At 41.2% G+C, this 25,871-nt stretch overlaps 1 protein-coding gene across 4 annotated transcripts in view; it reads right to left on the bottom strand.

Annotated features, from left to right (window-relative positions):
* LOC149207047 (uncharacterized) overlaps window positions 1-25,871 on the bottom strand; it is a 356,193-nt gene that overhangs the window by 229,356 nt on the left and 100,966 nt on the right. For all 4 annotated transcript variants that reach the window (XR_016252614.1, XM_089395659.1, XM_089395658.1 and 1 more), the window contains exons 4-5: window positions 14,900-14,947; window positions 14,690-14,818 (exon numbers count right to left, since the gene is read on the bottom strand). Coding sequence is in view for 3 of the 4 variants with exons in the window: in XM_089395659.1 (XP_089251785.1) it covers window positions 14,690-14,818; window positions 14,900-14,947 (177 nt within the window). In the remaining variant the exon portion in view is untranslated. The remainder of the gene's footprint in view (window positions 1-14,689; window positions 14,819-14,899; window positions 14,948-25,871) is intronic.

The following is a 25,871-nucleotide window of genomic DNA, read 5'->3' as shown; positions in this document are numbered from 1 at the left end:
AATAAAAATCCCCAGGTCCATCGTGTTTGATGTTTGTAGGGTTTGAGTCTTGAATCTGCAAATTAATTTAGTTTATTGGGATTAATTCATTTAATTTATTAATTTAATTTAAATTAATGATCTTTAAACTCAAACAGGTAAATTAAACTAAACTAACTAACTACCTAACCAACTAAACTAACTAAATGATTAAGTTACTTACCTCTGCAAGCTTGCTCCTCGCTCCTTGGCACTTGCTCCTCGCTCCTCAGCTCTGGCTCCTTGCTCCTTAGCTCTTGCTCCTTGCTCCTTTGCTCTTCCTCAGCTCTCAAGCTCAAGCTCAATCTCATTGAAATGATTTTTTTTTGGCCCATTGGGCTTATAAACCAAAAAAAATTAGTTAAATTTTTTTGTTTTTTCGGGTCCGGCGGAATTTTTTTCCGCCGAACCGCTCCCGGATTTTTAAAATTCGCTCCCGGAGCGTTTTTTAATGCCCGGGAGCGATCAGGGAGCGATCGCTCCCCGATCGCTCCCGGGCATTAAAAAGCGCTCCGGGAGCGCGGGAGCGATCGCTCCCTGAAGCGCTCCCTCACAGACCAGGGAGCGCAAATTTTTTTACGGGAGCGCGCTCCCGACCCACTCCCGAGCCGCTCCCGCCCGGAGCGCGCTTCGGGAGCGGGTTCGAGGGGGGGGGGCGCTCCCCCGCAACACTGCTCCATCCCATGGCCTTTTCCCGCAGAGGTGTCTTCTAGCACGGGTGTATGAAACTGTGTAATCAGTGTTGCAATGGGGGCAATGAAATTTAGTGGTTCCACCCCCTCTCCCTGTTTTAGCCCTGTTAACATATTTCCACAATGGAGTTTGGTCTTGTTTAGTTTTTTGAGGGTCATGTTCACCCTCCTCCAGCTCCTCACCGGGGTTTTCACCCATTTGACTTTCTCCGGCTTCTTCATCCCCCTCTTCAGTTTGAGGCTGGACCCTCCGTTTCCTACTCTCCAGCACCATAATAACCATAAAAGGGACCAGGAAAAGGAAAATGCCAAGAAATATAGCCAGGTCCATGGTGTTTGATGTTTGTAGGGTTTTGATTCTTGAATCTGCAAATTAATTTAATTTATTGGGATTAATTAATTTAATTTATTAATTTAATTTAAATACATGATTTTTAAACTCAATAAGCTAAATTAAATTAACTAAATTACTACCTAACCAGCTAAACTAACTAAATTACTAAGTTACTTACCTCTGCAGGCTTGCTCCTCGCTCCTTGGCACTTGCTCCTCGCTCCTCAGCACTTGCTCCTCGCTCCTTTGCTCTTGCTCCAGCTCCAAACTCAAGCTCAATGAAGTAACAATGAATATTTTTTTGGCCCATTGGCCTTTTAAAACCAAAAAAAAATTTTAAAAATTCAATTTTTTTTGGGTCCGCGGAATTTTTTTCCGCCGACCCGCTCCCGGCCCCGCGCGAATCGCTCCAGGAGCGCCGAAGCAATCGCTCCCTAAGTCGATTCCGAACAGACCAAGGAGCGCAAATTTTTTTGAGGGAGCACGCTCCTGAGCCGTTCCCGCCCGGAGCGCGATTCGGGAGCGGGTTCGAGGGGGGGGGGGCGCTCCCCCGCAACATAGGTGCAGGGGGTGGGAAAACATGATCTCCATGCGAGGTAAGAGGAATCCCTAAGAGAAGGAACATGAGTCAACCTAGAGGTGTGGGGCCTTCCCCCTAAGTACACAATGGTGGAACGAATAATTTCCTTTAATAACTTCTTGTCACAATCATTGCTCATAATATTGTGCTTTCTAGATGCCACAAGGTCGTGTTGAGAGGGGGATGACGGGTGAGGGAAAGAAGGAGTGTGACAAATAGGTTGCTCAAGGTGATGGTCCCTTTGGAGAGGGGAGGTCATGGAGATATCAAAATCCTTAGGGTGTGTCCAAGGAGGTAAAGTATAATCAATGAGGGGTTCTTCCTCGACACTATACTTGGAAGGGGGAAGGGCTCACGGTCACTTGAGATCATATGACAATGGGTGAGGGAATCACTTAATGAAGACTCAAGATGATGAACAATAGAAAAGGGCAAAGGGGAAGGTGAAGTCTCAACAAGATCATTTTCGTGAAAATCCAACTCTAGAGGCCCAAGTGATTTGAATATACTCTCAGAATCATAAGGAGGATAGGTAGGAGCCTTATCGATTTCCTCATTATTATCCTCAAATATTGGGTTTTCCCAAAAAGGAGAATCGATCACTTCCAACTATCCCTCTTTATGCAAGGGAAAATAATAATTCTCCTTCCGAAGGGTATCGATGGATACGTCATCATAAATAATAGCCGAGAGAAAGGGAAAACCAATCTCAGTCTCATCTTCCTTGTTGATATCATAAATGGGAGCACAATCAAATCGAGGACCAAAGATTTCCCACTTCTCCTTTTCAATGTGGAAGTAATCTCCAATGTCATCTTCCAAGCGCCTAATGGGATCACCTTCCTTAAGGTTCTCAAAAGGAGTCATCGGGAGTAATATCCTCGAGAAAGGCAAGGTTAGTCTCAATTTCACTTTCCATAGACTCATCCTTCCGAACACGTGTTTTCATGTCATCTTGTTCATCATGTGGACCCAATGAGGAATCATCTTCCTACACATCACTAAGATCCTCAAGGTTATCTCCAACTCCTTCATCTTGACTAATGAGACCTTCCCTTCTTCCCCTAAGCTCCCACAAGCAACTTCATTAGATTGGAATTTGGGTCCCTTATACTCTATGAATTTGTTGAGCAACTCGATAAAAGATGAAATGCTTTCAAGCTCACACGAGTCAAGCCAACCTCAGTGCTTGTATTCAATAGAAGCAATAAATAACTCCATGAGGTTGTCTAGATGAACCACATTAACTTCAAAAGCATGCTTAATAAGTTTTACTATGTAGTCCATTACTGTAGATGGATCACCCTCAAATTCTGGCATATTTTTCATAAACTTCCAATCTAGGCCATTACAGAGAAGCAATAAATAACTCCATGAGGTTGTCTAGATGAACCACATTAACTTCAAAAGCATGCTTAATAAGTTTTACTATGTAGTCCATTACTGTAGATGGATCACCCTCAAATTGTGGCATATTTTGCATAAACTTCCAATCCAGGCCATTACGGTATCCTGGAACCAAAGTGGTATCCAAAGCAGGAAACCACTCATGAAGCTTTTTAGAAGCCATTACGGTATCCTGGAACCAAAGTGATATCCAAAGCAGGAAACCACTCATGAAGCTTTTTAGAAGCCATTGATCTTTATATATTGATATCATGGAAGTCACCAAGGTGAACTAAAATTGCCTTAACAAATGCTTGCTTCACCCTATAAGCATTGATTTTGAAGTTCAATGAAGAACTAGAGCTTTGTTCTTCCAATGGAGTCACCAAATGAGATAAAAATAATGTCATATAGGGAACAAAAAACACATTTCGTTTCCCTGACAACGGCGCCAAAATGTTACCGCTCAAACTAGCAGGGGTCCTAGAAGGGGATCCTAGAGGGGCAACTGCTAGTTTAAGGGCAACAATGGAGCAATAGCCCATTGTCACCTCAGCTAAAGCTCCCTACATTTTATGGACCTTCACCGATGGGAGGAGACCCGGTATGAAGGGAATCACCTAGATAAATGAGTCAATAAAGGGACCGGAGTGATTCCTAAAGGCCTATTCACAAGAGAGACTCAAATTGTGGTTTTCTTGCTTGAAAAGCAAGGTGTAAGGCTCTCTAAGAAGAGCCAAGGGGATTTCAAGGGCTAGGGTTGTGCAAATGAGACTTGTAATGGAGGGGCCTAGTCCAAGAAATCTTTGTGGAAACTGGATTCCAAATGGTCCTTGTGAAGTTGTCTTCAAGAGGTTATGGGACCACACAGGACAAAGTGGACCCACAATTAGGTTAAGGGGGTGGAATTTATCAATCAAGGGTATGCTTGACCTAATTGCAGAGGAGAAAGGGATCAAAGGAAGAGTCTTCAATGAAGTTAATGCAATGACCCCTATGAGGCTATTAGCCTAAGGAAACCTAGGGCAAGAAACGGTCCTCAAGCTAGGGCTTGCAATATCTCAAGATCCCATTGTCGGATTTGCTTCAAATTTAGAAGGTCTCTAGACCCAACGCAGTTCTGGACCAAAAATAGAATTGTTTGGATGCCTAGATTGTGAGATAATCGATGCCCTAGGTGACCTATGTAAGCTAGGCCTAGAAGAAAAAGGGAGAGATGATAAAGAGTATGATTTATGGTGATCACCTATGGAATATGAGTGTCTATTCCTTTAGGAGAAATGGAGTCAAGAAGATTCCTATGATTAGGATGGTTTCATTCTATCAAGGAGGCCTCTAGAACAATTTCGCATCACAATCAGGGCATGAGGAAAATTGCTTCAAGGTCTTTATACATCAATGTGTAATATGTAATGACTTGTCAAAATAAATTTCAATGAAATATCTCTAGGAACATTCACTTATTCAAACATGGCCCATAACATGATGCAACGCTAATAAAAGACAAATTTATACCCTTTCATCCAAGAAAAGCAGCAAAATTTCAGCCTAGTATAGTAAAAATCCCAACATCATTTATGTGACATAGAAAAGAATGACAAAATAGCATTAAAAGAGCACTTACATGTGAGAACAAGTATATCCAATCATCATCATATGCCAATATAGAAGCTCCAAGACAAAAATGAAGATATCCAAACATCAAAATTCATCCATCCATCCAATTTTGTCCTTCAAAGAGAATAGCGAAAATCTCACAAGAGAATATGATCAATCCAAGTGATGATGAGAGAATGAATCAACTCATCATCTATTTATACAATGTCTAATGAATTCGATTTAGCTTATTTTGGCCTAATTTAGCCCCTAGAATAAAATAATGTGCAAAATAACAAGTACTTTTGGTGACAAGCCCACCAAACTAGCTCAATAACAAAGGAGTAAGCCTCTCAAGAGGGTCGAATGATCAATAACATGTGTTGTTGGGCCTTAGAGGAGGCCTAATGAAGTCCATAGGTGCCATAATGTGAAATAGGACTCCAAAAATAGTGGACATGGGCTTGGCCCCTTGTTCTCCAAGTAATAAACAAGTGGTGCTCCCAAATGGATATGGGGGCACACAAACGTCCTCATGGGTCTCCAAATAGATTGAAAATCCCTGTAGACCATCTGTAAGGGCTATGATGATGATATAAGTGATGCCACATCATCATATAGATCCTGGATCATCTGCTAAGTGTATGGTGCAACTGTGGAGCCGGTTGGGTATGGTGACACAGGTGCATTTTCTTTGTCCAATAGGTGAACCATGAGCAATCTCTGAATGACTTTGTGGATCCATGGAATGTTTTCTATTGTTGTGGAGGACCATGGCTCGCTACACACACCCTACATGTGCCAATGTAGCCCCGTGGAGGGTTGGGACCCCGTATAGGAAGACCAAACCCAAAATGGAGACCACCTGTAATTTTGCATAAGATCCAACCTGTCCCCTTGCCCTCCAATACACTAAGTCATTAAAGAATCAAGTAAAAGAGTTTACAAACCTTGGAAAACAGGTCGGCACTTCATAATGGCATGCCCTTCCATAGTGGGCTTTGGCATGTGCAAATGTCTCCAAGCTCAAAGGGGGGTTAACCAAGCACCCTATTAGGTGGTTTTTGCTTCTAAAGGGGATGGTATGTCCATGGCACATCCTTCAAGGGTGGTGGCATGTGATAAAGTGATGAAACAGAGTAGGGCATGAAAGGGAAAACTTGGGTCACATGCCATGGTACAAGGATAGCAAATGAAAGGGAAGCCCATACTTGGTTAAATGATGTGTAGGAGAGAGCAATCATGGTACATGCGTTACCTTGACCTTGATTTTTCCACCCTTCTTCATATGTCTTTTACCTTTTATGATTTTTCTTTGGTTAACTTCTCGAGGCTCAAGGGAATGAGAGCATGATGTGTAATGTATAGCAGTGGATACCCATTTTAAAGTGGGGCGGTTCATCGCCCACCAGGGGTTAGGACAATCATGGGTTCCTGAATGATAGAGGAGGCTCATCTAGGGCCTATAGGAACCAGGGTGATGGAGAGCTCATGTATTGGCTTGCCCACCTGCTAAATGTGTTTGTCCCGACCATCTTTTGCATTTTGTGGTACAATTTCCTGTCGAATGTAGCCAATTATGCTTTTTCTTTTCCATTCTTTTGCATCAACCTTTGGGCGTCATTCCAAGCCCAACCTAAGGTGTGGCCAAAGGGAAGGGGATGGTTGACCCTTTGTGGACCCAGTGGAGGAATGTAGACCCAGGTGGGAGGAGTGATGAATGGGCTTATAATGAGCAGAAGAATGGGTGATATATGTGGATCGGGGAGTGGGACCACGCAACCAAAATCAGGGTTTCCCATATAGTACCATCCCTAAAACCCAAAGGTTAGTAAAAGAGATCCCACAGGACTAGGGCCCAAGGTTAACATCCAAAAGAGACCTAGGTGACAAGAGCACAGACCTAGTCCACTCTTTCCACCAAATCCCCCTATCAATCCATGCCCAGGAGGTTCCATAATAATTAAACTAAAATACTCAATCACCAAATGACAAGGCATACCTTTAGGTTTAGGAGGCCCACCTTCAAACATACGATCATGACAAATGGGTGAGGGACCACATGGTTGGCTCAAGTGGCGGAGAAATGGCACAATGAGCTAGTTGTTGGCTGCAAGGGGTTGTTGGTTGTTGGTTGAGGACCATCATGGAGAAAAAAATTCTCCTAGGGATATCACCCACAAAGTGGTGGGTAACATTATCTTCCTAGGTAGTTCTAGTTAATGGATGAGCCTATTAGGAGTTCCCATCCCCTAAAGGGAAAGGCAAGTTCCTGGTCCACCCCTCAATTAATAGGTGTCATGTGTGTTAGTTTTTGGTAGCATTGGAAGTGCTTTAGCCTTGGTGGAGAGGCTAAGGCACATGAGTTCTAAAGAACCCAGTAATTGTTTGGTGAAAGTCCACCCGGATTGTATTTTATTAAAATAATTAATATTTTTAATGGAGTTCCTAAATCTAAACTTGGGGAAATTAAAATATTAATGGGTATTAATCAAAATATGGGTGAGAATGATCTAGAAGGCAGATCAAGTCATATTTTAATCTTAGCCGTTGATTAGAGACTTAATCGTGTTGATTTGGGGTGGCATCGGATGTGCTCTAGCCACGAAAGTTGGTGGAGAGGTTAAGGCACATGAGATCTCCAATACCCAGAAACAGTTTGGGCAGATTCTAAACAGTGTGGGAGATATTTAAATAATTAATATTTTTAATGGAGTCCCTAAGTCTAAACTTAGGGAAAATAAAATATTAATGTGAATTAATATAAAATATAAAACTGTGTTAGAATGGTCCAAAAGACATGGATCAAGCCAGATCTAATCTTAGCCGTTGATTAGAGACTTAATCTCAACCGTTGATTTGTCAACGAAAAAAGTAAGTAAGGAGGCTTGAGGGTCACTTGGAGAACACACGAAGAGATCAAGACTTCGACTTTCTGGGGCTGGGTTTACTAAGAAAGTTGAGAGAATGATCAGAGTTGCAGCTGAGGCGCAGTGAATACAGAAGCAGAGAGGCAGAGATAGCGAGGATCAGCGCAGTAGCCAGAGAGAGGGACGCAGAAGCAGCCAAGGGTTCACACAGAGCCAACCAGGGCTCACGCAGAGGCAACCAGGAGTTCCACAGTGCCTCAGAGGGCCAGCGTGGGTGACGAAGAGGGCCAGAGGGCTAACGCAATGCCTCCAAAGGCTGATGCAGGTCAAGCCACAGTGACATTGGGGTAACCCTGGGCCAGAGAGAGGCTGACGCTAGGGTTTCGTGGGGCAGATTGGAGCTGTGGAGCTGCCAAAGTGTTTATCCGAGGTTTCAGCCAAAATATCTGCGTCCGAGTAGAGAGGTACTACTTCCAAGGTTTTTCTCTGTTGGGTGAGCCGAATTTGGCACTGAGATTGTATTCTGAAATTGCTTAATAAATCAAACCCTCAGATAGCTGCACCGGTTTTCCCGCATTGGGTTTTTCCGGGGACATTAGTCCAAAAACAATGGTGTCACTTGTGTGCTTGTTTCTGTTTCCTTTAGTTGATGATCTGTAATATGTTGAGCATGTACTTGTATTTATTTCCAATATTTACATGGTAAATAACTTGTTAATTAACAGAACAGGTAGTTAGGAATAAATCAGAAAGTACATGAAGGGTTTCTAATAGGGTAGACTTAGAAATTCCAACATGGTATCAGAGTGTGGTTGCAGATCACAGGAGAACTAAGGACATCAGTCGAACAGAGCAGCAGCAGCAGAAAAATAGTTGTCCCAAGTGACAGAAGTTGTTCCTAGCAGAGTAGGAATAGCAAGGAAGGGGTGACGCAGTGCCTATGTCATCAAGATTGAACTAGGAAGAGGCAGTGCAGAGGTTGAGGGAAGCAAAGGCAGGCTCACGTAGAGGCCAAGAGGGCTGACGCAATTGGCTGAGGAGGCTGATTTTCCGGTGTCGAGATTGCGCAGAGCCTAGGAGCTCTAACCTTCAGTTTGTTGGGGTTTAGGAGGCTGTGGGTAAGTTGTAGAGTGGAGCTGGTGGGATACTATAGTCAGAACAGTACCTAACAGGGCAAGGCCAAGGGAGAGGGAGTTGTTGCGAGACGGATTTCTAGCCAAGGAATCTGGATCAGTGTTGCAGTTGCACAGACGATTAGAGGGGCATCTCGACATTTCCAGAAGGATTTCTAGGAGGGAAATCGAGGCTCAGAGGGAGTCACACCAAGAACTTCCAGGAGAGAAGTAGAGGAGCATCGAAATGGCACTACATGGAGCAAGAGACCAGGACAGACTGGACAGAGCCTCAAACTTTGTAGTCTGGAAAGCCAGAATCTTATCCGTACTAGATAGGAATTGTGTCAAACACTTCGCCTTGAGGACGATAACTATCCCAGTTGATCTGGCTGATAACGACAGGTACGAGAATGCAATGGTGAGGGCTAAGAGTATCATCCTTGACGGGGTCAAGGATCATATAGTACCACATATTGCCAAGAAGAACACGGCATAGGAGATGTGGGAGGCCCTGACCAAGTTGTATTAGCATACTTCCGTGCAGAGGAAGATGCTACTAGAAAATCAGTTGCGATCATACCAGATGAAGAAGGGAGAACAAATCGACCCATTCCTCGGTCGATTGAAGGAGATTCGGGATCAGTTGACTTCCATAGGGGCAACGTCGGATCCAAAATTGATGGTGAGAACAGCCCTGAACGCAATCTCAGAAGACTGGGAGGTGTTTGTCCAGAGTATACTGGGCAGGGCGACCCTTCCAGATTGGGAGGAAATGTGGGTTGCTCTTTGCCAAGAAGAGATCAAAAGGCTGAGCAAGGCGGGAAGCAGCAGCAAGGGGATCAGAATCAAGGAGGAGGAGGAAGATGTTGCCCTAGCATCTGAGGGAAAGCAGGAGAAACGGAAGAAGAAGGACCTCTCCAAGGTCAAATGCTTCAACTGTGGGGAGCTGGGTCATTATGCAACCCAATGTCCAAGGAAGAAGAGTAAGGGAGAGGCCTCCAAGACCAAGGCAGCGCCAGCAAGGGTAGAGAAGGAAGTGGAGATAGACAATGATTGTGCCATGAGTGCTCATGTGCCACTTCAGAAGAAGTGGGGAGACATCGAGCTGTAGTCAAGCAGACTACAGGCGATGAGGGGCAGGATCCTCAAGGTACCTAGCCTCTTGGATTAGACCTTGCTACGGGAGCCCCGAAGAGGAGTAGTAGTATTGGCAATGTCAATAGAGACGGATGCGAATGGAGCAACAGAGGGAGCTACAGTGCAAGATTCCTAGGATAGCACGAGCCTAGCAGGTTGCAACAGTGCGAGAAGCATGGGAATGTTGCACCAGTGCAGGATGGCACAAAGAGGTGTGCAACGATGCGAGATGCATGGAGTTGTTGCAGCAGCGCAGACGTCAGAGAGGGAGCACTTGTTAGTGACAGAGGGAGGTTCAGCATCAGGAGTGTTTCTAGCCTGACGGAGATGTCAGAGTTAGGAGATCAGTTACTTACTTCTCAGTAACTGAGTTGCAGCGCAGCAGTGACAGTGGCAAGGCCATGGGCAGCAGCACGGATGCAGAGGGAGTTGCAGTATAGATGCAATAGTGGTAGTGGCAGGGCCATGGGTAGCAGTACACGATGCAACAGTGCAGAGGATGTTGGGAAGCAGACCTAGCATCAGCACAGGGACCGATGTCGGATGATCAGAGTGATGCTCAGTGAGGAGTATTACTAGAGCACAGTCCTCGCTAAGAGGGAGTGTTGATTTGGGGTAGCATCGAATGTGCTCTAGCCACGAAAATTGGTGGAGAGGCTAAGGCACATGAGATTTCCAATACCCAAAAAGGGTTTGGGCAGATTCTAAATAGTTTGGGAGATATTAAAATAATTAATATTTTTAATGGAGTCCCTAAGTCTAAACTTAGGGAAAATAAAATATTAATGTGAATTAATATAAAATTGTGTTAGAATGGTCCAAAAGACATGGATCAAGCCAGATCTAATCTTAGCCGTTGATTAGGGACTTAAACTCGGCCATTAATTTGTCAACGAGTAAAGTATAAGAGGAGGCTTGAGGGTCACTTGGAGAACACACCAAGAGATCAAGATTTCGACTTTCTGGGGTTGGGTTTGCTGAGAAAGTTGAGAGAGTGAACGGAGTTGCAGCTGAGGGGCAGTGAATACAAACGCAGAGAGGCAGAGATAGCACCGAGAGGATCAGTGCAGTAGCTGGAGAGGACCCAAAAGCAGCCAAGGGTTCATGCAAAGCCAGCCCAGAGCACACGCAGAGCCAACCAAGAGTTGTGCAGTGCCTCAGAGGGGCAACGTGGGTGACACTGAGTGCCAGAGGGCTGACGCAGTGCCTCCAGAGGCTGATGCAGGCCAAGCCAGAGTGACTTTGGGCTAACGTTGGGCCAGAGAGAGGCTGACGCTGGGGTTTCGTGGGGCAAATTGGAGCTGTGGAGCTACCATAGTGTTTATCCAGGGTTTCAGCCGTAATATCTGCTTCCGAGTAGAGAGGTACTACTGCCGAGCTTTTTCTCTGTTGGGTGAGTTGGATTTGGCACCCAAATTGTATTCTGAAACTGCTTAATAAATCAAGCCCTCAGATAGCTACATCGATTTTCCCACATTGGGTTTTTCCGGGGACATTAGTCCAAAAACAACGGTGTCACTTGTGTGCTTGTTTCTGCTTCCTTCAGTGGATGATCTGTAATATTTTGAGCATGTACTTGTATTTATTTCCAGTATTTACATGGTAAATAACTTGTTAATTAACAGAACAAGTAGGTAGGCATAAATCAAAAAGTACATGAAGGGTTTCTAACGGGTTAGGCTTAGAAATTCCAACAAATCTCGGTCGTTCTCGGTCGTTGAAGACTCAACAGGGAAAGTATAAAATGGAGGTTTGGGGTTCATTTGGAGAGAGAGAGAGAGAGAGAGAGAACTGATCTGGAGTTCGATTTCTGGGGCTAGGAAGCTGAGAAATTTGAACTAAGTGATCATTCAGCAGTAGAAGGGTAGTGAGAATCTGGGAGGACTTTCCGAAGAACATTGATAGAGAGGCAGAGAGAGCTTGCAAAGAGGCAGCGCAGTCGCTAGGAAAGTTGGTGCTGGGCTAGTCTGGGCATATGCAGTCCTGACGCAGAGCCCGAAGGGCCAGCAAAGAGCAGAAAAGTTGCCTGTCACGCAGAATCCAGAACTGTCGAGAACTGTTGGAGCTGTCGGAACTGCCAGGAACTGCCGGCACAGCCAAAAGAGCTGATACAGAGGGCAAATAAGGTGACGCAGGGCTGACACAGAGTAGCACAGAAATAGCTAGGGTTAGCCAGTCTTTTGTCGGATTAGCCGAAATTCTGCCGGATGAAGTGAGGTAAACCTCACTCAAATTTTCCGCCAGTATTTTCTCTGTAAAAGATTGCTAGAGAGCATCCTAGATTTGTATTCAGATATTTCTCCTGCATAATAATAAACCCTCAGAATTGTTGCATCGGTTTTCCCGCATTAGGTTTTTCCGAGGACTATTGTGTCCAACAATAAGTGTGTCCTATGTATCTTGTTCTTTGCTCTGTTTTTTGTTTCATGAGATCAAATATTTAATTAGTGTAGGTTGCAGAAGTAATTTGCTTCAGTATTTAAAAGAATAACTTGATGAATGTAATTTAAACTCAAGTAGGTGAAGTAGATTCAGATTTGTTGCAGTAAGGGTTTCTTCGAGTTTAGGAATTTTCACAATGTGAATAATGATGGAATGGAGGGGAAAAGGGCTCTCAGGGCATTATGCCATGGTCAGAGGGGTAGCAATGATGAGGAATTCCACAATTTGGACATACAGATGTAAGGAGGGAGCAATCGTGAATGCATTAGTTACCCTGGAATTTGCTTTTCCACCCCTCTTATTGCCTTTTTCTTTTTCTTGATTTTTCTTCGTATTATTGTTCCAAGCTCTAGGAAATGAGAGCATGCTTTGAATGATGTGTAGCAGTAATACCCCCATAGTGGTGAGGTAGTTCATCGCCCACCGGAGGTTGGGACATGCAAGGATTCCTTTCCATGATGTGGTAGGGTAAAATTGGCCCCAAGAACCAGGTAATGGCCATAATGATAAGGGGTAGAACTCATGGTTGGCTTTTGCCCACACGCTAATGTTAATGTCCGGACAATCTTTTGCATTTTATAATTTCTTTCTTTGTTTCTTTTGTTTCTTACTTGTGGCCATGATATGTTATTTCCTTTTCTTTTAGTTGCATCAACCTCCGAGGGAAAATTTTCGAAGCCCAACCCAAATATGTGGAAAAGGGGAGGGGGTCTGTTAAATTCCAATGGACCCATGGTCAAGTGGACCTGGAGATGGAATGTGGAGTATAGGGCTTGTAATGTGATAAGTATGGAATGAGAAAAATGGGACCACGCTATTTCAATCAGGGTTTCCCAAGTAATTCCCTTCCTAATGCCATGGGCCATTAGGGGAGGTCCCATTGGACTAGGATTGAATATTAACCCGCCATTTAAGATGAGGGAACAAAACCACAGTTAAAACCCTTCTTTCTTCCAAGTCACCCCATAATCCATGTCAAATGCCCAAATGAAAAACAAGCATAAGCTCCCAATTGCATAATGAATAAGTACAGTTTGGGTCAGATTGCCAAGGTTCCAACCAGTGTTCTTGATAAATGGGTGAGGAAACATACCAACGATGCAAGTGGCAGAGATAAGAATGGCACATCACATTGGCTACTTGATGGCTATCAAGGGTTGTTGGCTTTTGGCTGGAAGAGATGAACAAGAGAAAAAGTTCTCCTGTGGGGTCACCCACTTTTGGTGGGTAACACTGTCCATATGGGTGTTTCTATATTCCAATCCTTTGAATATTTAACTCATGAGTCAGGTTTGGCTATAACATTTGGTTTCAGAGCCTCATTTTCTGATTCCAATCATTGGCCATATAGGCTCTTTAGCCATTCTAATAAAAAATTGAAGTTACTCCCTATTCTCCATGTCCTTGACCATATTTAGGCTTTTGGACACTATTATTCCTATAACTGTGAAAGAAGAAGTAAAAAGGTAAGGATTGTCGCTAAAACCGTTGACATATTAAAAAAAGTTGCCAATTCTTCTTAAGTGCATGTGAAAAAGTAGAAAGTGAGTTTTACCAGTATCGTTAAGAGTGTACGAAGAAGAATATTCTATAATTAGTTCACCATTGGAGGTTTAAAAGCTCATGGTTTTGACAACCTAAAGTGTGGGGAAGCACTGCTAAGGTACAGTGGCAGCCTTCCTGAGTTACACAAAGTTATCATTTTGGTGCTTGGGACATCATATTTTTTGTGGGTGCTAGACATTGTTGTAACAAAGAGAAAACTGTAGCTCTTTCAGTTAGCTCTAAAACAGGGCAGACAGCATTGATAATGGATCCATTGTTGGTACCTGTGACAGTCAATTATGGTTGCAGGAATTCCAAATGGGACTGTTGCTGGGTATTTCCTACAGCTCGGGCTTTATTCTTGGGCTGTCACTTCTGGAAACAAGATATTTTTCCTGACCCAATTTGAGAAGCAAAGACAATGCCACAGAAAATTAAAGGATTTTTCAAGAAATGGGGAGCATTTGGCATGGATATTGGCGTATGTGCATTTAAGAAAGTGGCAAACTGTGGGAACTTTCAGCCAAGAATTGAAGACCTGCAGCAAGAAACATAAGATTCCAAATTTATGATCTGAATGGAAAGTAGCTAACCTGTGCCTCTCTATGAAACTCTTAAGATGACATTGAAGGAGATAGAAAATCTAGTTTATTTCCCAATTTGTTTTGACTATATATGCTGATATTGATGGTTCAAATTTCTTTTAGCTTCTGCTCAAATGCACAAATCTTGATTCAGTTGATAGGTCTAATAGATCTGAACTTCTAAAAGCATCATATGACAGTTACATTGGGAAGTGAGAAATATATTCACATTTATAATCATTTAGCCAAAAACACAGAGACCAGACCATAATGGGCAACATAATAAAGGGTATTTTATTTAAACTAAAGAAGAGCATGACAAGTTGAGAGAAAAATGCTTACACTTGATATTTCACAGAATCACAATATACTCTGATTCAGCTAGGAATACCTGTTTCTCCATTTCTTGAACAACAGACACAAGATCAAACTTGATATCTGTTTTTTGTAAGTATGCTGCAAAAGTTTTCAAATTACGAATATCCGTCATCATGATCTCCTGCACCCCAGGATGTTGAACCTGTATGCGCATGTATAAGTCATTTACGATAGATGAAAACCATACATCAAATATCGAACTTGTGATTTTCAGTTTTACTACCTTTACAGCAACATCACTTGTAGCGCCCTTAATTCTTGCCCGGTGCACCTGTTCATGAATTAACAAGATCAATTTCCTTAAACATCGTGAACTTAAAAGGATAACTTATTAAACATTAAAAAATAACTCTATAGTAGCATTAGTTATTCTGCTAACGCCCCTATCCAAGTTCAGTAAGAACAAAACAGAAACAATGCAGTTATCTCTAAGGGTGGTGGGGTTGAACTGGGAGATGAATTAGAAATATCAGAAATAAAAAGAATAAGACAGCCAAAGCCTAGAAAAGGAAGACAAACAGTTCACAATTAATCCAACAGCTGCAACCAAGTACGAAACAGATGCCACCCTTGTAAAAGCAAACATGTTGCACTCTTGGGTTTAACTGTTATCTATAAATTATATACCTTGATTACATGCAAATTGGATCTATGCATTCATTAAGGACGGTTCATCCAATAAAAGCCACGCCATTGATCAATTTGATCATCTGTTAATGAGGAGCACTGAACATGCGGAATGAAAGGACCAGCCATAGGGCAGGATGCTGCTGTACAATCAGATAGTAGAAGTGGGGTGGCCTCCTGGTTGTTTTCGCTTCTTCTGGGATAGCAAGGGATTTTAAGCTCAATGCACTAGGGTGTAGGGGCCTCAAGCATCATTTCAAGAACCAAACACAATAAATAATGAGTGATTGAGAGAATGCCCATTGATTGGAATGATTAGAATAGAAATAGGGATTGCCATATTTATTGAGATTGAAATAATGTGAATGAAATTGTGAGAATCTAAACAGCACTCCCCCATCCTCACTCTCATCACTCACTCACCATAATTGATTCGTATTGATTATTCAAGTGATTAAATCCCCTCCTTTAGATAACCTAGCTTTAGATAATATGGCTTTAGAGCTTGTTGCCCTTCAGGCAACTCCATGGAAAATTTTAGGGGCTATTGTTCGCAGGTGGGCTAATTTTCCATGTTTTTTCCAAAAAAAAGATTAACCAATTTCCATTCTTTCTAAAAATTATTCTACCAAATATTACAATATAAAATTATTTTACCTTAAAAATCATCAACATTATATAGAGACTATATATAAAATCATTAAAATTTTGAATAATTTTAGAAATATATCAATAAACATTTTATACTTTGCATATTAGGGACTAGTGAGATTCGCCAATGTTTTTAAACTTCAAGATAATTTTCCGTCCTTAAAATTTCCCCTGGGCAACTCCCCCAGGGACAATCAATTGGTGTGATTTGTTGCTAGTTTGACAAGATGTTTTGCTCATCAACATGGACTTGCTATTTATCAATTGCATTCCTATGCTCATCAGTCATTCATATATAGTGGTGTATCAATTCCTGGCCCTTAATCTCAAATGTACTATATGGCATCTCTGCTGCTTTAGACATTAGTTGGTATGGTTCTCCATCGTATGACTTCCATTACTTAGAAAATGGTGCTAAGGATTCAACTTGTTGATTAGATGCTAGCATTAGATGGATGTTTTATCACTTCTAACTTAAGAGAGATGTTACCTTGTTACAATTTCTAACCATCCTGTAACATAATTACTTCTGAATAAGTGTGATGACACATAACGGGAAGGTGACAACACATTCATTAGAGAAAATTTTGAGGTCTAAAATGGGCTTCAAAACAAAAATGTACAACCAAAATCAATTTTACAAGAACCAATAGGATTCAAGATGATGACGTCAACCATGGGGGATGATTCACCATTTTTGGAATAAAAAAGTAAAAACATTAAAAAAACAAGAAAGCTACATTTTCAACTCGTATTTTAACTTTATCTCCCTACAGTTTTACTCAAATTCGAGTCGGAGCACTTGTTGGATGCAGAGTCATCCAAGGAGTACCCATGTTGCATACTTTCGATATGCTTTGCTACATGAAAAATGAGAAATACATGAAAACCATCATGTTTTTTCATGTATTTCTCATTTTTCATGTACCAAATGCCATTGAAAGTATGCAACATGGGTACTCTTGGATGAGAAATTAAATTCTGCATCCAACGAGTGCTCCCACTCAAAATTTGAGTAAAACCATAGGGAGATAAATTGAAAATACGAGTTGAAAAAATAGTTTTTATTTTCTTCCCTCTAAAATTTGATGATGTAATCTAATCTTATTTTATCATTTCCACTATTATTTTATAATATTCCTTAGGAAGCCCATTTTAGACCTCAAAATTTCTCTAATGATTGCCCAACACCACATAAAGGGAAGGTGACAACACATAAGTATGGGATGGATGTGTTGAAAAACCAAGTGCTAGAAGATAGTGATATATTTCTCTTGACTTGATAATTACGTGCGAATGTTTGTTGGCTTCTTATAACCTATGTTAACTTCTTCATAAAGTAATTATACGAATGTGAAAAACATAAAGATTACAAAGAACACCAGAAATCAGGTTCTAAGCTAGAGCAAAACCCCACAAGAGGGAAAACACAAGCAATCATTCTCTTATAGAATCAAATCAAAATGAGATATCCAAACCCAAGACCAAGACCAAGACTGTCGCAAAGATCCCAAGTGAACCCTCCTCCAAGTCACCTCCAACAAGTCAAAGTCAACATTGGTCAAAATCTCTGAAATTTGTTAAAACTCACATAAATTTTGGATCTGCAGTGGAGGTTGAATTTCGGCCTTATAATAGCCTCAGAAAACTTCACATGTGTGAGCAGAATTAGAGCAGAAAACTCATATTTTCTCTCCTTTGACTTTCTTCTCTTTCCTTTGACTTCCGCTCTCTTCTTTCTTGATTAGGCATAGAAATCGATGTATGATGATAAGTGATGAATGATCTTCCAAGAGATCGAAGTGTCTTGTATTTATAGTTGTCAGGAGGGTCAAATGGCTGCTACATATGCCGACTTGGTCTTGTGTTGACTCTTTGGCTCAAAAATATTTTATTTTCTTTTATTTACAAAAAGTTCAAATGGGACTTGACTCTAATACATTTCATTCGACTCTTAATAAATTCCTTTCAACTCAATTAACTCTATAAGCATGAAGAACATGTTTTTGACCAAAAATAAATAAAAAAAATAATGAATATATTAAATAATCCAATGATAAAAATTACATTTTATTACATCATGAACACCAACACTAGTCACATTTTTCAACAGCATGGATGGTGCGACGAAGCAAGAATCCAATCTCACAGGTTGTGGGAGCAAGATGGCAAGTATATCGGGATGCAAAATATGACGTAGTTGCATCTTAGTTATAATCAAAGTAGTACAGCGCCAACATGGTGGTTTGTTTCAGGGATTGTCGATAACTGGTGAGAGAGACACTCTTTAGGAAGTCATGTGTTAGGTTTTGCAACATCGGATGTGTTCTAGCCACTAAATTTTGTGGAGAGGCTAGAATACATGAGATCTCCAAAACCCAGAAATTGTTTCTGGAAATTCCACATAGAAGTGTCTCAATTAGATTATTAACCCTTTTTTTAATATTTCCTAAGTCTAAACCTAGGGATGTGGTTAATTAATCAGTGTTAATTGAGATAAGGTGAGAATCGTCTAGAAACTCACACGGATCGATCCAGAAATGATCTGAGTCGTTGACTAAGATTTAAACTTGGTCATTGGAATAACAACATGAAGACAAAAGAAGGGATCGATGTGGTGATGGAGGATAGACCAAAGCAAATATTCAATTGCCCAGGCAGTTCGATTTTCTCAATAGCAATGATTCAACAGAGTGAAAATTCGGTGACTCGAATCTTATTGTAGCAACTGGAAATAATTCTCCTAATTGTGAAATTAATTTTAAGAATTTATTTACTGTGTGCTACAACAAATATAAAATCAATCACACTGCAACCTACACAAATAAACTGCGGAAAAAATAAACACTGGAAGAATTACTAGCACACACACATAAAGTAACACAATTATTTTTGCACAAATGTCCCCAGAAAAACCCAAGTCAGGAAAACTGGTGCAGCAGCTGAGGGTTTTATTATTAAAAGAAGTGAAATCTGAGTACAATAATCTGGATGTCGAATACTGGCAATCCTGCAAAGAAAATACTGGCAAAAATATCTTGAGGGAAATTACCCTCACTCCGAGCAATCCCAGCACTCAACAGCTCTCTGAAAATCAAGTCGTCCTCCTAGCTTTGTGTAGCTACTGCGTCACACCAACACAGTCTGCTACACACTCTGCTCGGAACAACTGAAGATCAAGTCGTCCAGCCTTCTGCTAACTAGGAAACTGGTCCTCCGGCACTCTGGAAATGCTTTCCGGCCTCTGGAACTGAAATCTAGCTTCACCCCAGCAAAATCAAACTTGCTCACTGAAGCTTTTGCGCTGCCTCTGCGCTGCTTCCTGGAGAAATCTCTGCTTTTCTCTGCAACTACACTCGTTGGATCTGGAATGTCTCCTCTAGCCTCACTGTCTCTGCCCCTCTCTTATTGCTTCGATCTCAGGCTCTCTCTCTGGCAACTAAATGTTGCTACTCAGGAAATCGATCTGCTCATGAAATCGAACTGCACAAGTGTCTTCTCCAAGCCCCATCGACTTCTTCTTATAATCCTCTGTTGAGACTTCAACGACCAAGATTAGATCTTAATCTATGGCTAGGATTAACTTGAAGTCGATCTGTGTGAGTTTCTAGAAGATTCACACCATAACTTAATTAATTCTTATTAATTAGTCATATTCCCTAAGTTTAGACTTAGGAAATATTAAAAACTGACTAATAATCTAATTAAGTCATTTCTAGGCAGAATTTCCAGAAACGATTTCTGGGTTTTGGAGATCTCATGTATTCTAGCCTCTCCACAAAATTTCAAGGCTAGAACACAACTGATGTTGCAAAAACAAACACTCCCTCTTAGCGAGAAATGTGTTCTAGTGTTGCTTCCCCCTTTAGCAACACCCTGTCTCTGCATCATCTCTTGTCATGATGTTGATATCTAGCTATTGTTGCCCACCAACTACTGCGCAACTCTAATATGTGTTGCATTTGTGTTGTTGTTGACGCTACAAAACTGCTGCCAATATTGCATATGCACTGCAACTCCCTCTCCATCTGCTGCTACTGCAACTGCAACATCTGCAACTGAAAAGCATCCTAAATACTAAATCAACTGTGATCAATATGATACATCTGTCACCTGAGTCTTTGACTGTTGCTAGTATCTGCACTATCACTGAGGTATTTGCATTGTTGCTGACTCTGCACTCTGCCACCTGCAATGTTGCCAACTCTGTACTGTGCTCCTCAGCATCTAACTACTACTAGACTCTACATTTGTCACTCTGGCATCTGACAGCATCAACTGTCACTGATCCATCCTGTTACAAAATATCATGGGCCCTGTAGCAAGGTATTGATTCAAGAGGTGGACCTCCTTAACAATCCTGCCCAACTGTAGCATTCTGAGGCTACAAAACCAAGTCACCCCATTTGACTCCTAGGGTATATCAGCGAACACGGCAAAGTCTTCCTCCATCCTCAAGGAAAGCCTATCGATCTTTGTTGAAGCTACCTATTGGTCCTGCTTCTCCTCCTTGTCCTTCTTCCTGAGAGGATAGTGGTACTATAGTGCCCAAGCTCACCACATCTGAAGCACTTGACCTTTGACAGGTCCTTCTTCTTCTTTCTTTTCTCCCCCTATCCCTAACTGAGACCCTTTGATGCGAGGGCCACATTCTACTCCTCCACCTGCTTCTGTCTACTGCTGCTGCCATTGATGGGGCTCTTTAGAAGAGCTCGTCTCAACTCCTCCTACTGCAAATCGACCCACATCAAGTCCTAACTTGGCAAAGTTTCTCTACCCAAGATACTTTGGACAAATACCTGCCACTCCTTTGAGACACTGTTGAGAGCCAATCGTACTAGCTCTGTGGGTTGAGGCGTTGCCCCAACAGCTGACAACTGATCTCGGATCTCCTGAATCCTGGTGAGGAAGGGGTCTATGTTTTCCCTTTTTTTCATCTTCCGCTGCTCGAAAGTGCCTTGGTATAGCGTTGAAAGTGTATCCCACATCTCCTTGGCCGCTATGTGTGATACAACATGATCTCGGACACCATCTAGGATCAATCTCTTCGCCCTCGCCATCTCCTTTCGGTATTCCTTCAGCTCATCTACATCCGTGGGGGAAGCTACCACAACATCAATATATGGCTTCAAGCCATATTCGTCAGGAAGGTAGGACATCCTTGCCTTCCAGATGACATAGTTGGAAGCATCGTCCAACCTGTTGATGCAGGAGCATCCGGACTTAGCCAGCAATGTGATTGTATGCTCACATGTTGTGGTTAACAAGAGATGAATTTCATTGACGTAAGTGGTCAAAATCAATTCTTATTAGAGAGGGTTGGATCTCTCGAAAATTATCTTTACTCCAATTATTGTAATAACTAGAATATTGTATTATTTTTATAATAGGAGATAAGTTGTTAGTATAGGTGTGTATCAGAGCTTGAGAATAGGGATTTAATGGTTGAGTTGATAAAAATAGAGATTGAGTTGTCAATGCAGTTAGGATAGGATTTGATTCATAAAAGAGGAAAGAATGTAATGACAAAGAGATTAGATGATCGAGAATAGAGTAAGTAAGCGAGAGGTGTGTGAGAGATAGGGTTGGAGAGTGAACAGAGGTCAGACAAACTGTTGTAATCGAGCTAAGAGGGCCAAGACTCTGGAAATTCTATTTTATTGAATAAATGATTAAGTGTGGTGTTGCGTGTTAATCCTGGTGCAGAAATTCATTTGTATTTGTGTTTCAGCGTTCTGGACCCTAATCGGGCATTTTTCTCTGTTTATACATTTTATTAATAATCACAGTCGATTAGTATTAATGGTTAATATTGAGCTTAAGCGCTAAACCTTTCCTTAAATGTCTTTCTTAAAAGTATGAATTAAGCACATGGATAGTATACAGAAAGTGGTAAGCGGTATCTCGCACGCCCTAAAATTTGTAAACGGGTTTGCTAAATTTCATGCAATTAACCTTAGCGGGCGACACGTAGCACGAGAAAACTACTTTTCTCGCACACTCTCAACCTGATATCGGCCGTGCAAGAATCTGCGCGAGATTGCGCGATAGCCGTTCGATTGGACGGGTCACATCGACGGTGGAGATCGTTTGGGCTAGTTGGCAAGTGAACGACGTGATATCCATTGGATTTGAAGGAGTGAAATCTCAAAAAAGACCGACAGTGATTGGTCAGGAAGGTGGGACCCTCAAGAGGAAATACACGTACAAAATCTGATTAAAGCACCGCCGGTTGGTTCTAAAGTTAACCAGTAGTCTAATTCCAGACTACCACCCCATTTTCGTCAACCTCCTACATCATTTTGGTATCAGAGCAAGGATTAAGTTTTGCTACAGTAAACATGCCACCGAGGAGAGGAGCTGGCATAGGTCGGGGAAGACCTGTAGCGAATATAGTTCTGCTGGATGAGATCCGAAATATGCGTACAAGGATGGAGACAATGGAGAGCACCTGATGAAGGAGATCACAGTGCTATAGAAGAATCTTCTGAGGAAGAAGAAGAGGATGAAAGTGAAGCTGCCAAAGTTCTCAAGATATTGGCCAAAGCAAGTGGAAGACCAAAGGTGGAAATACCTTTGTATGACGGGAATCTCAATGTAGAAGAATTGATGGACTAGATCAGTTCATTAGACAAGTATTTTACTATGAGGAGGTTGATGATGAAAAGAAGGTGAAATTTGCAGTTACCAGATTGAAGGGTCATGCAGCTATCTGGTGGGATGAATTACAAACATCCAGAGAGAGAAAGGGAAAACCCAAGATCAAACAATGGGATAAAATGGTAAGTATATTGAAAGCCAAATTTATGCCAAAAGATTATCAGTTAAATATTTTCAGACATCTACAAAATTTGAGGCAAAAAGGAACCACTGTCAAAGAATACACAGAAGAGTTATATAAGTTGAGCATTAGAGCAAGACATGCAGAGGATGATGTAGAAAAGGTAGCCAGATACATAAATGGGTTGAGATATGACATATAGGATGAAATCAGCTTGTTGAGTTTGAAGACAATTGAAGATGCCTATCAAGCAGCTTTGAAGGCAGAAGAGAAGATGTTGAGGAAGCAAAAATCAGAGGAACAGAGGAAAAAGTTCAGCAAGAGATAGAGGAACTACCAGATCAAGATTTCAGCACCCTCAGGGTGAAGCGGGAGGTTCAAGTAGTAGACCACCACAGAGAGGAGAATTTAGTAGAGGAAGATTTGCACCCAGAGGAAGAGGCCAAGGAAGAGAAATTCGGTGTTACACATGTGGAGAATGGGGACATGGATCATGGGATTGTCCTCATAATAAAGTAACAAATCAGAGGAATGTGAATGTGGTTGAGGCAAGGGAAGAAAAACCTCAAATTGCAAACAAGGAAGAATCACCTGAAGTAGGAGAATCCTTGTTGAAAAAAGTATTGCTTAAGGCAGAGAAAGAGACAAGAGAACCAGCTTAGAGAAAGAGTTTATTCAGAACTACATGCAAGTCCAAAGGAAAATGGTGTAAAGTGATAATTGATAGTGGAAGCACTGATAACCTTGTTTCTACAGAAATGGTGGACAAGTTAGGATTAGTAAAAACAGTATACCCTACTCCTTACAAAGTATCATGGTTGCGAAAAAGACATCACCTTATTGTGACAGAACAATGCAAGGTAGAGATACAAATTGGTACTTATAAGGATGTGATATTGTGTGATGTAATGCCAATGGATGTATGCCATGTGTTGCTGGGAAGACCTTGGCAGTTTGATCGGAAATCTATTCATGATGGGAGAAGAAATAATTACACTCTGGAGAAGGATGGAAATAAACACATACTGCTACCATTGAAGGATGAAGCAAGCAAAGAAGTGCCTAGAAACAATGTTATGCTGATGAGTGGGAAAGAATTGCTACAAGAAGTCAAGAAGGATGAACATATGCATTTTGTTGTCATACGGAGACCTAAGGTAATTTTAACTTCCACAAACTTAGATGATTTATCTGAAAAAATCAAAACTTTGTTGAATGATTTTGTTGATTTTATTGTGGATGAGTTGCCAAATGCATTACCACCCATCATGAGTATTAGTCATCATATTGATCTAATACCTTGAGCAAGTTTGCCAAACAAAGCAGCATACAGGTTAACTCCTCAGGCAAATGCAGAAGTTGGAAGACAAGTACAAGAACTGATGGATAAGGGATTAATCAAAGAGAGTCTTAGTCCATGTGCTATACCAACAGTACTCAGTCCAAAGAAAGGTGGCGAATGGCGTATGTGTACAGACTCTAAAGCCATAAACAAGATTACTATCAGGTATAGATTTCCTTTACCACGCATGGATGATTCGATGGATTGTTTAAGTGAGTCAAAGTATTTTTCAAAAATAGATCTGAAGAGGGGATATCATCAAATAAGGATTAGAGAAGGAGATGAATGGAAGACTGCATTTAAAACAAATAGTGGGTTGTATGAATGGTTAGTGATGCATTTTGAACTCACTAATGCACCTAGCACATTCATCAGATTAATGAATGAAGCCTTGAAGGAATATGCAGAGAAAGTCCAAGCAATTTGGAACTGGCCTACTCCAAGAAACATATTTGAGGTAAGAAGCTTTCATGGTCTTGCAAGTTTTTATAGAAAATTTATCAGAAGTTTTAGTCAGATTTGTGCACCAATTATTGAAACAATCAAAGAGACTAATCAGCCATTCAAGTGGACAGAAGCAGCAGACCGAAATTTTAAGTTGCTGAAGAAGAAAATTACAGAGAAACCAGTTTTAGCTTTACCTGATTTTGGGAAAGTTTTCCAAGTTGAAACTGATGCTAGTGGAGTTGCAATTGGAGCAGTTTTGAGTCAAGAACAGAGACCAATAGCCTACTTTAGTGAGAAACTAAATGAAGCTAAGAAGAAGTATTCTTCTTATGATAAAGAATTTTATGCTATTGTGCAAGCTTTAAAAAAATGGAGACATTATTTGCTACCAAAGGAGTTTGTATTATATTCTGACAATCATGCATTACAATTTATAAACAACCAACCAAAATTGAACCAAAAACATGCCAAGTGGGTAGATTTTTTACAGAGTTTTACTTTTGTGATAAAACACACAAGTCGTAAGTTGAATAAAGTTGTTGATGCTTTGAGCAGGGTAAATTTCATTGTACGAGAATTAAGAGTTGGTGTTGTAGGATTTGAAGAAATGGTTGATATGTAGAAAGATGATGCAAAATTCAAAGATATTTATGCAGTTGTACAAAATCCAATAGTTCATAATAGAAGTCAGTGGTTAGATTATCTTATCCAAGGAGGTTTACTGTTTAAAGGTAACAAATTGTGCATTCCCAAATGTTCTATGAGGGAAAACATAATCAAGGAGAAACATAGTGGAAGATTATCTGGTCACTTTGGACAAGACAAAACCTTTGCTCAGGTAAATGCTTTTAACTATTGGCCAAAGATGCAAACTGATGTTAAGAAATTTGTTGAGAAGTGCAGAATCTGTCAGCATGCTAAAGGGAGAAGCCAAAATACAGGATTGTACCAGCCATTGCCAATACTAGACCGGTCATGGGATGCAATTAGTATGGACTTCATTTTGGGGTTACCTAGAACTCAAAGAGGGAATGATTCCATTTATGTTGTGGTAGATAGATTTTCCAAAATGGCAAATTTCATTGCATGTAAAAAGACTAGTGATGCAACACATTGCTAATCTGTTTTTCAGAGGTTGTAAGATTACATGGATTGCCTGTAAGTATTGTGTCTGATAGGGATACAAAGTTTGTTGGGCATTTCTGGAGAACTCTTTGGAAGAAACTAGGTGCCAACCTTAGTTTCAGTTCAGCATATCATCCTCAAATAGATGGACAGACCGAAGTGGTAAACAGAAGCTTGGGGAACATATTGAGAAGTTTAGTGTATAACAATCCTAAGCAGTGG

Source organism: Pinus tabuliformis, chromosome 1_2 (genome assembly GCF_031772625.1).
Source record: "Pinus tabuliformis cultivar Carrire ecotype Pingquan chromosome 1_2, CPIR1, whole genome shotgun sequence".
Lineage (NCBI taxonomy): Eukaryota > Viridiplantae > Streptophyta > Pinopsida > Pinales > Pinaceae > Pinus > Pinus tabuliformis.
This window is presented reverse-complemented; position numbering and strand designations above follow the sequence as displayed.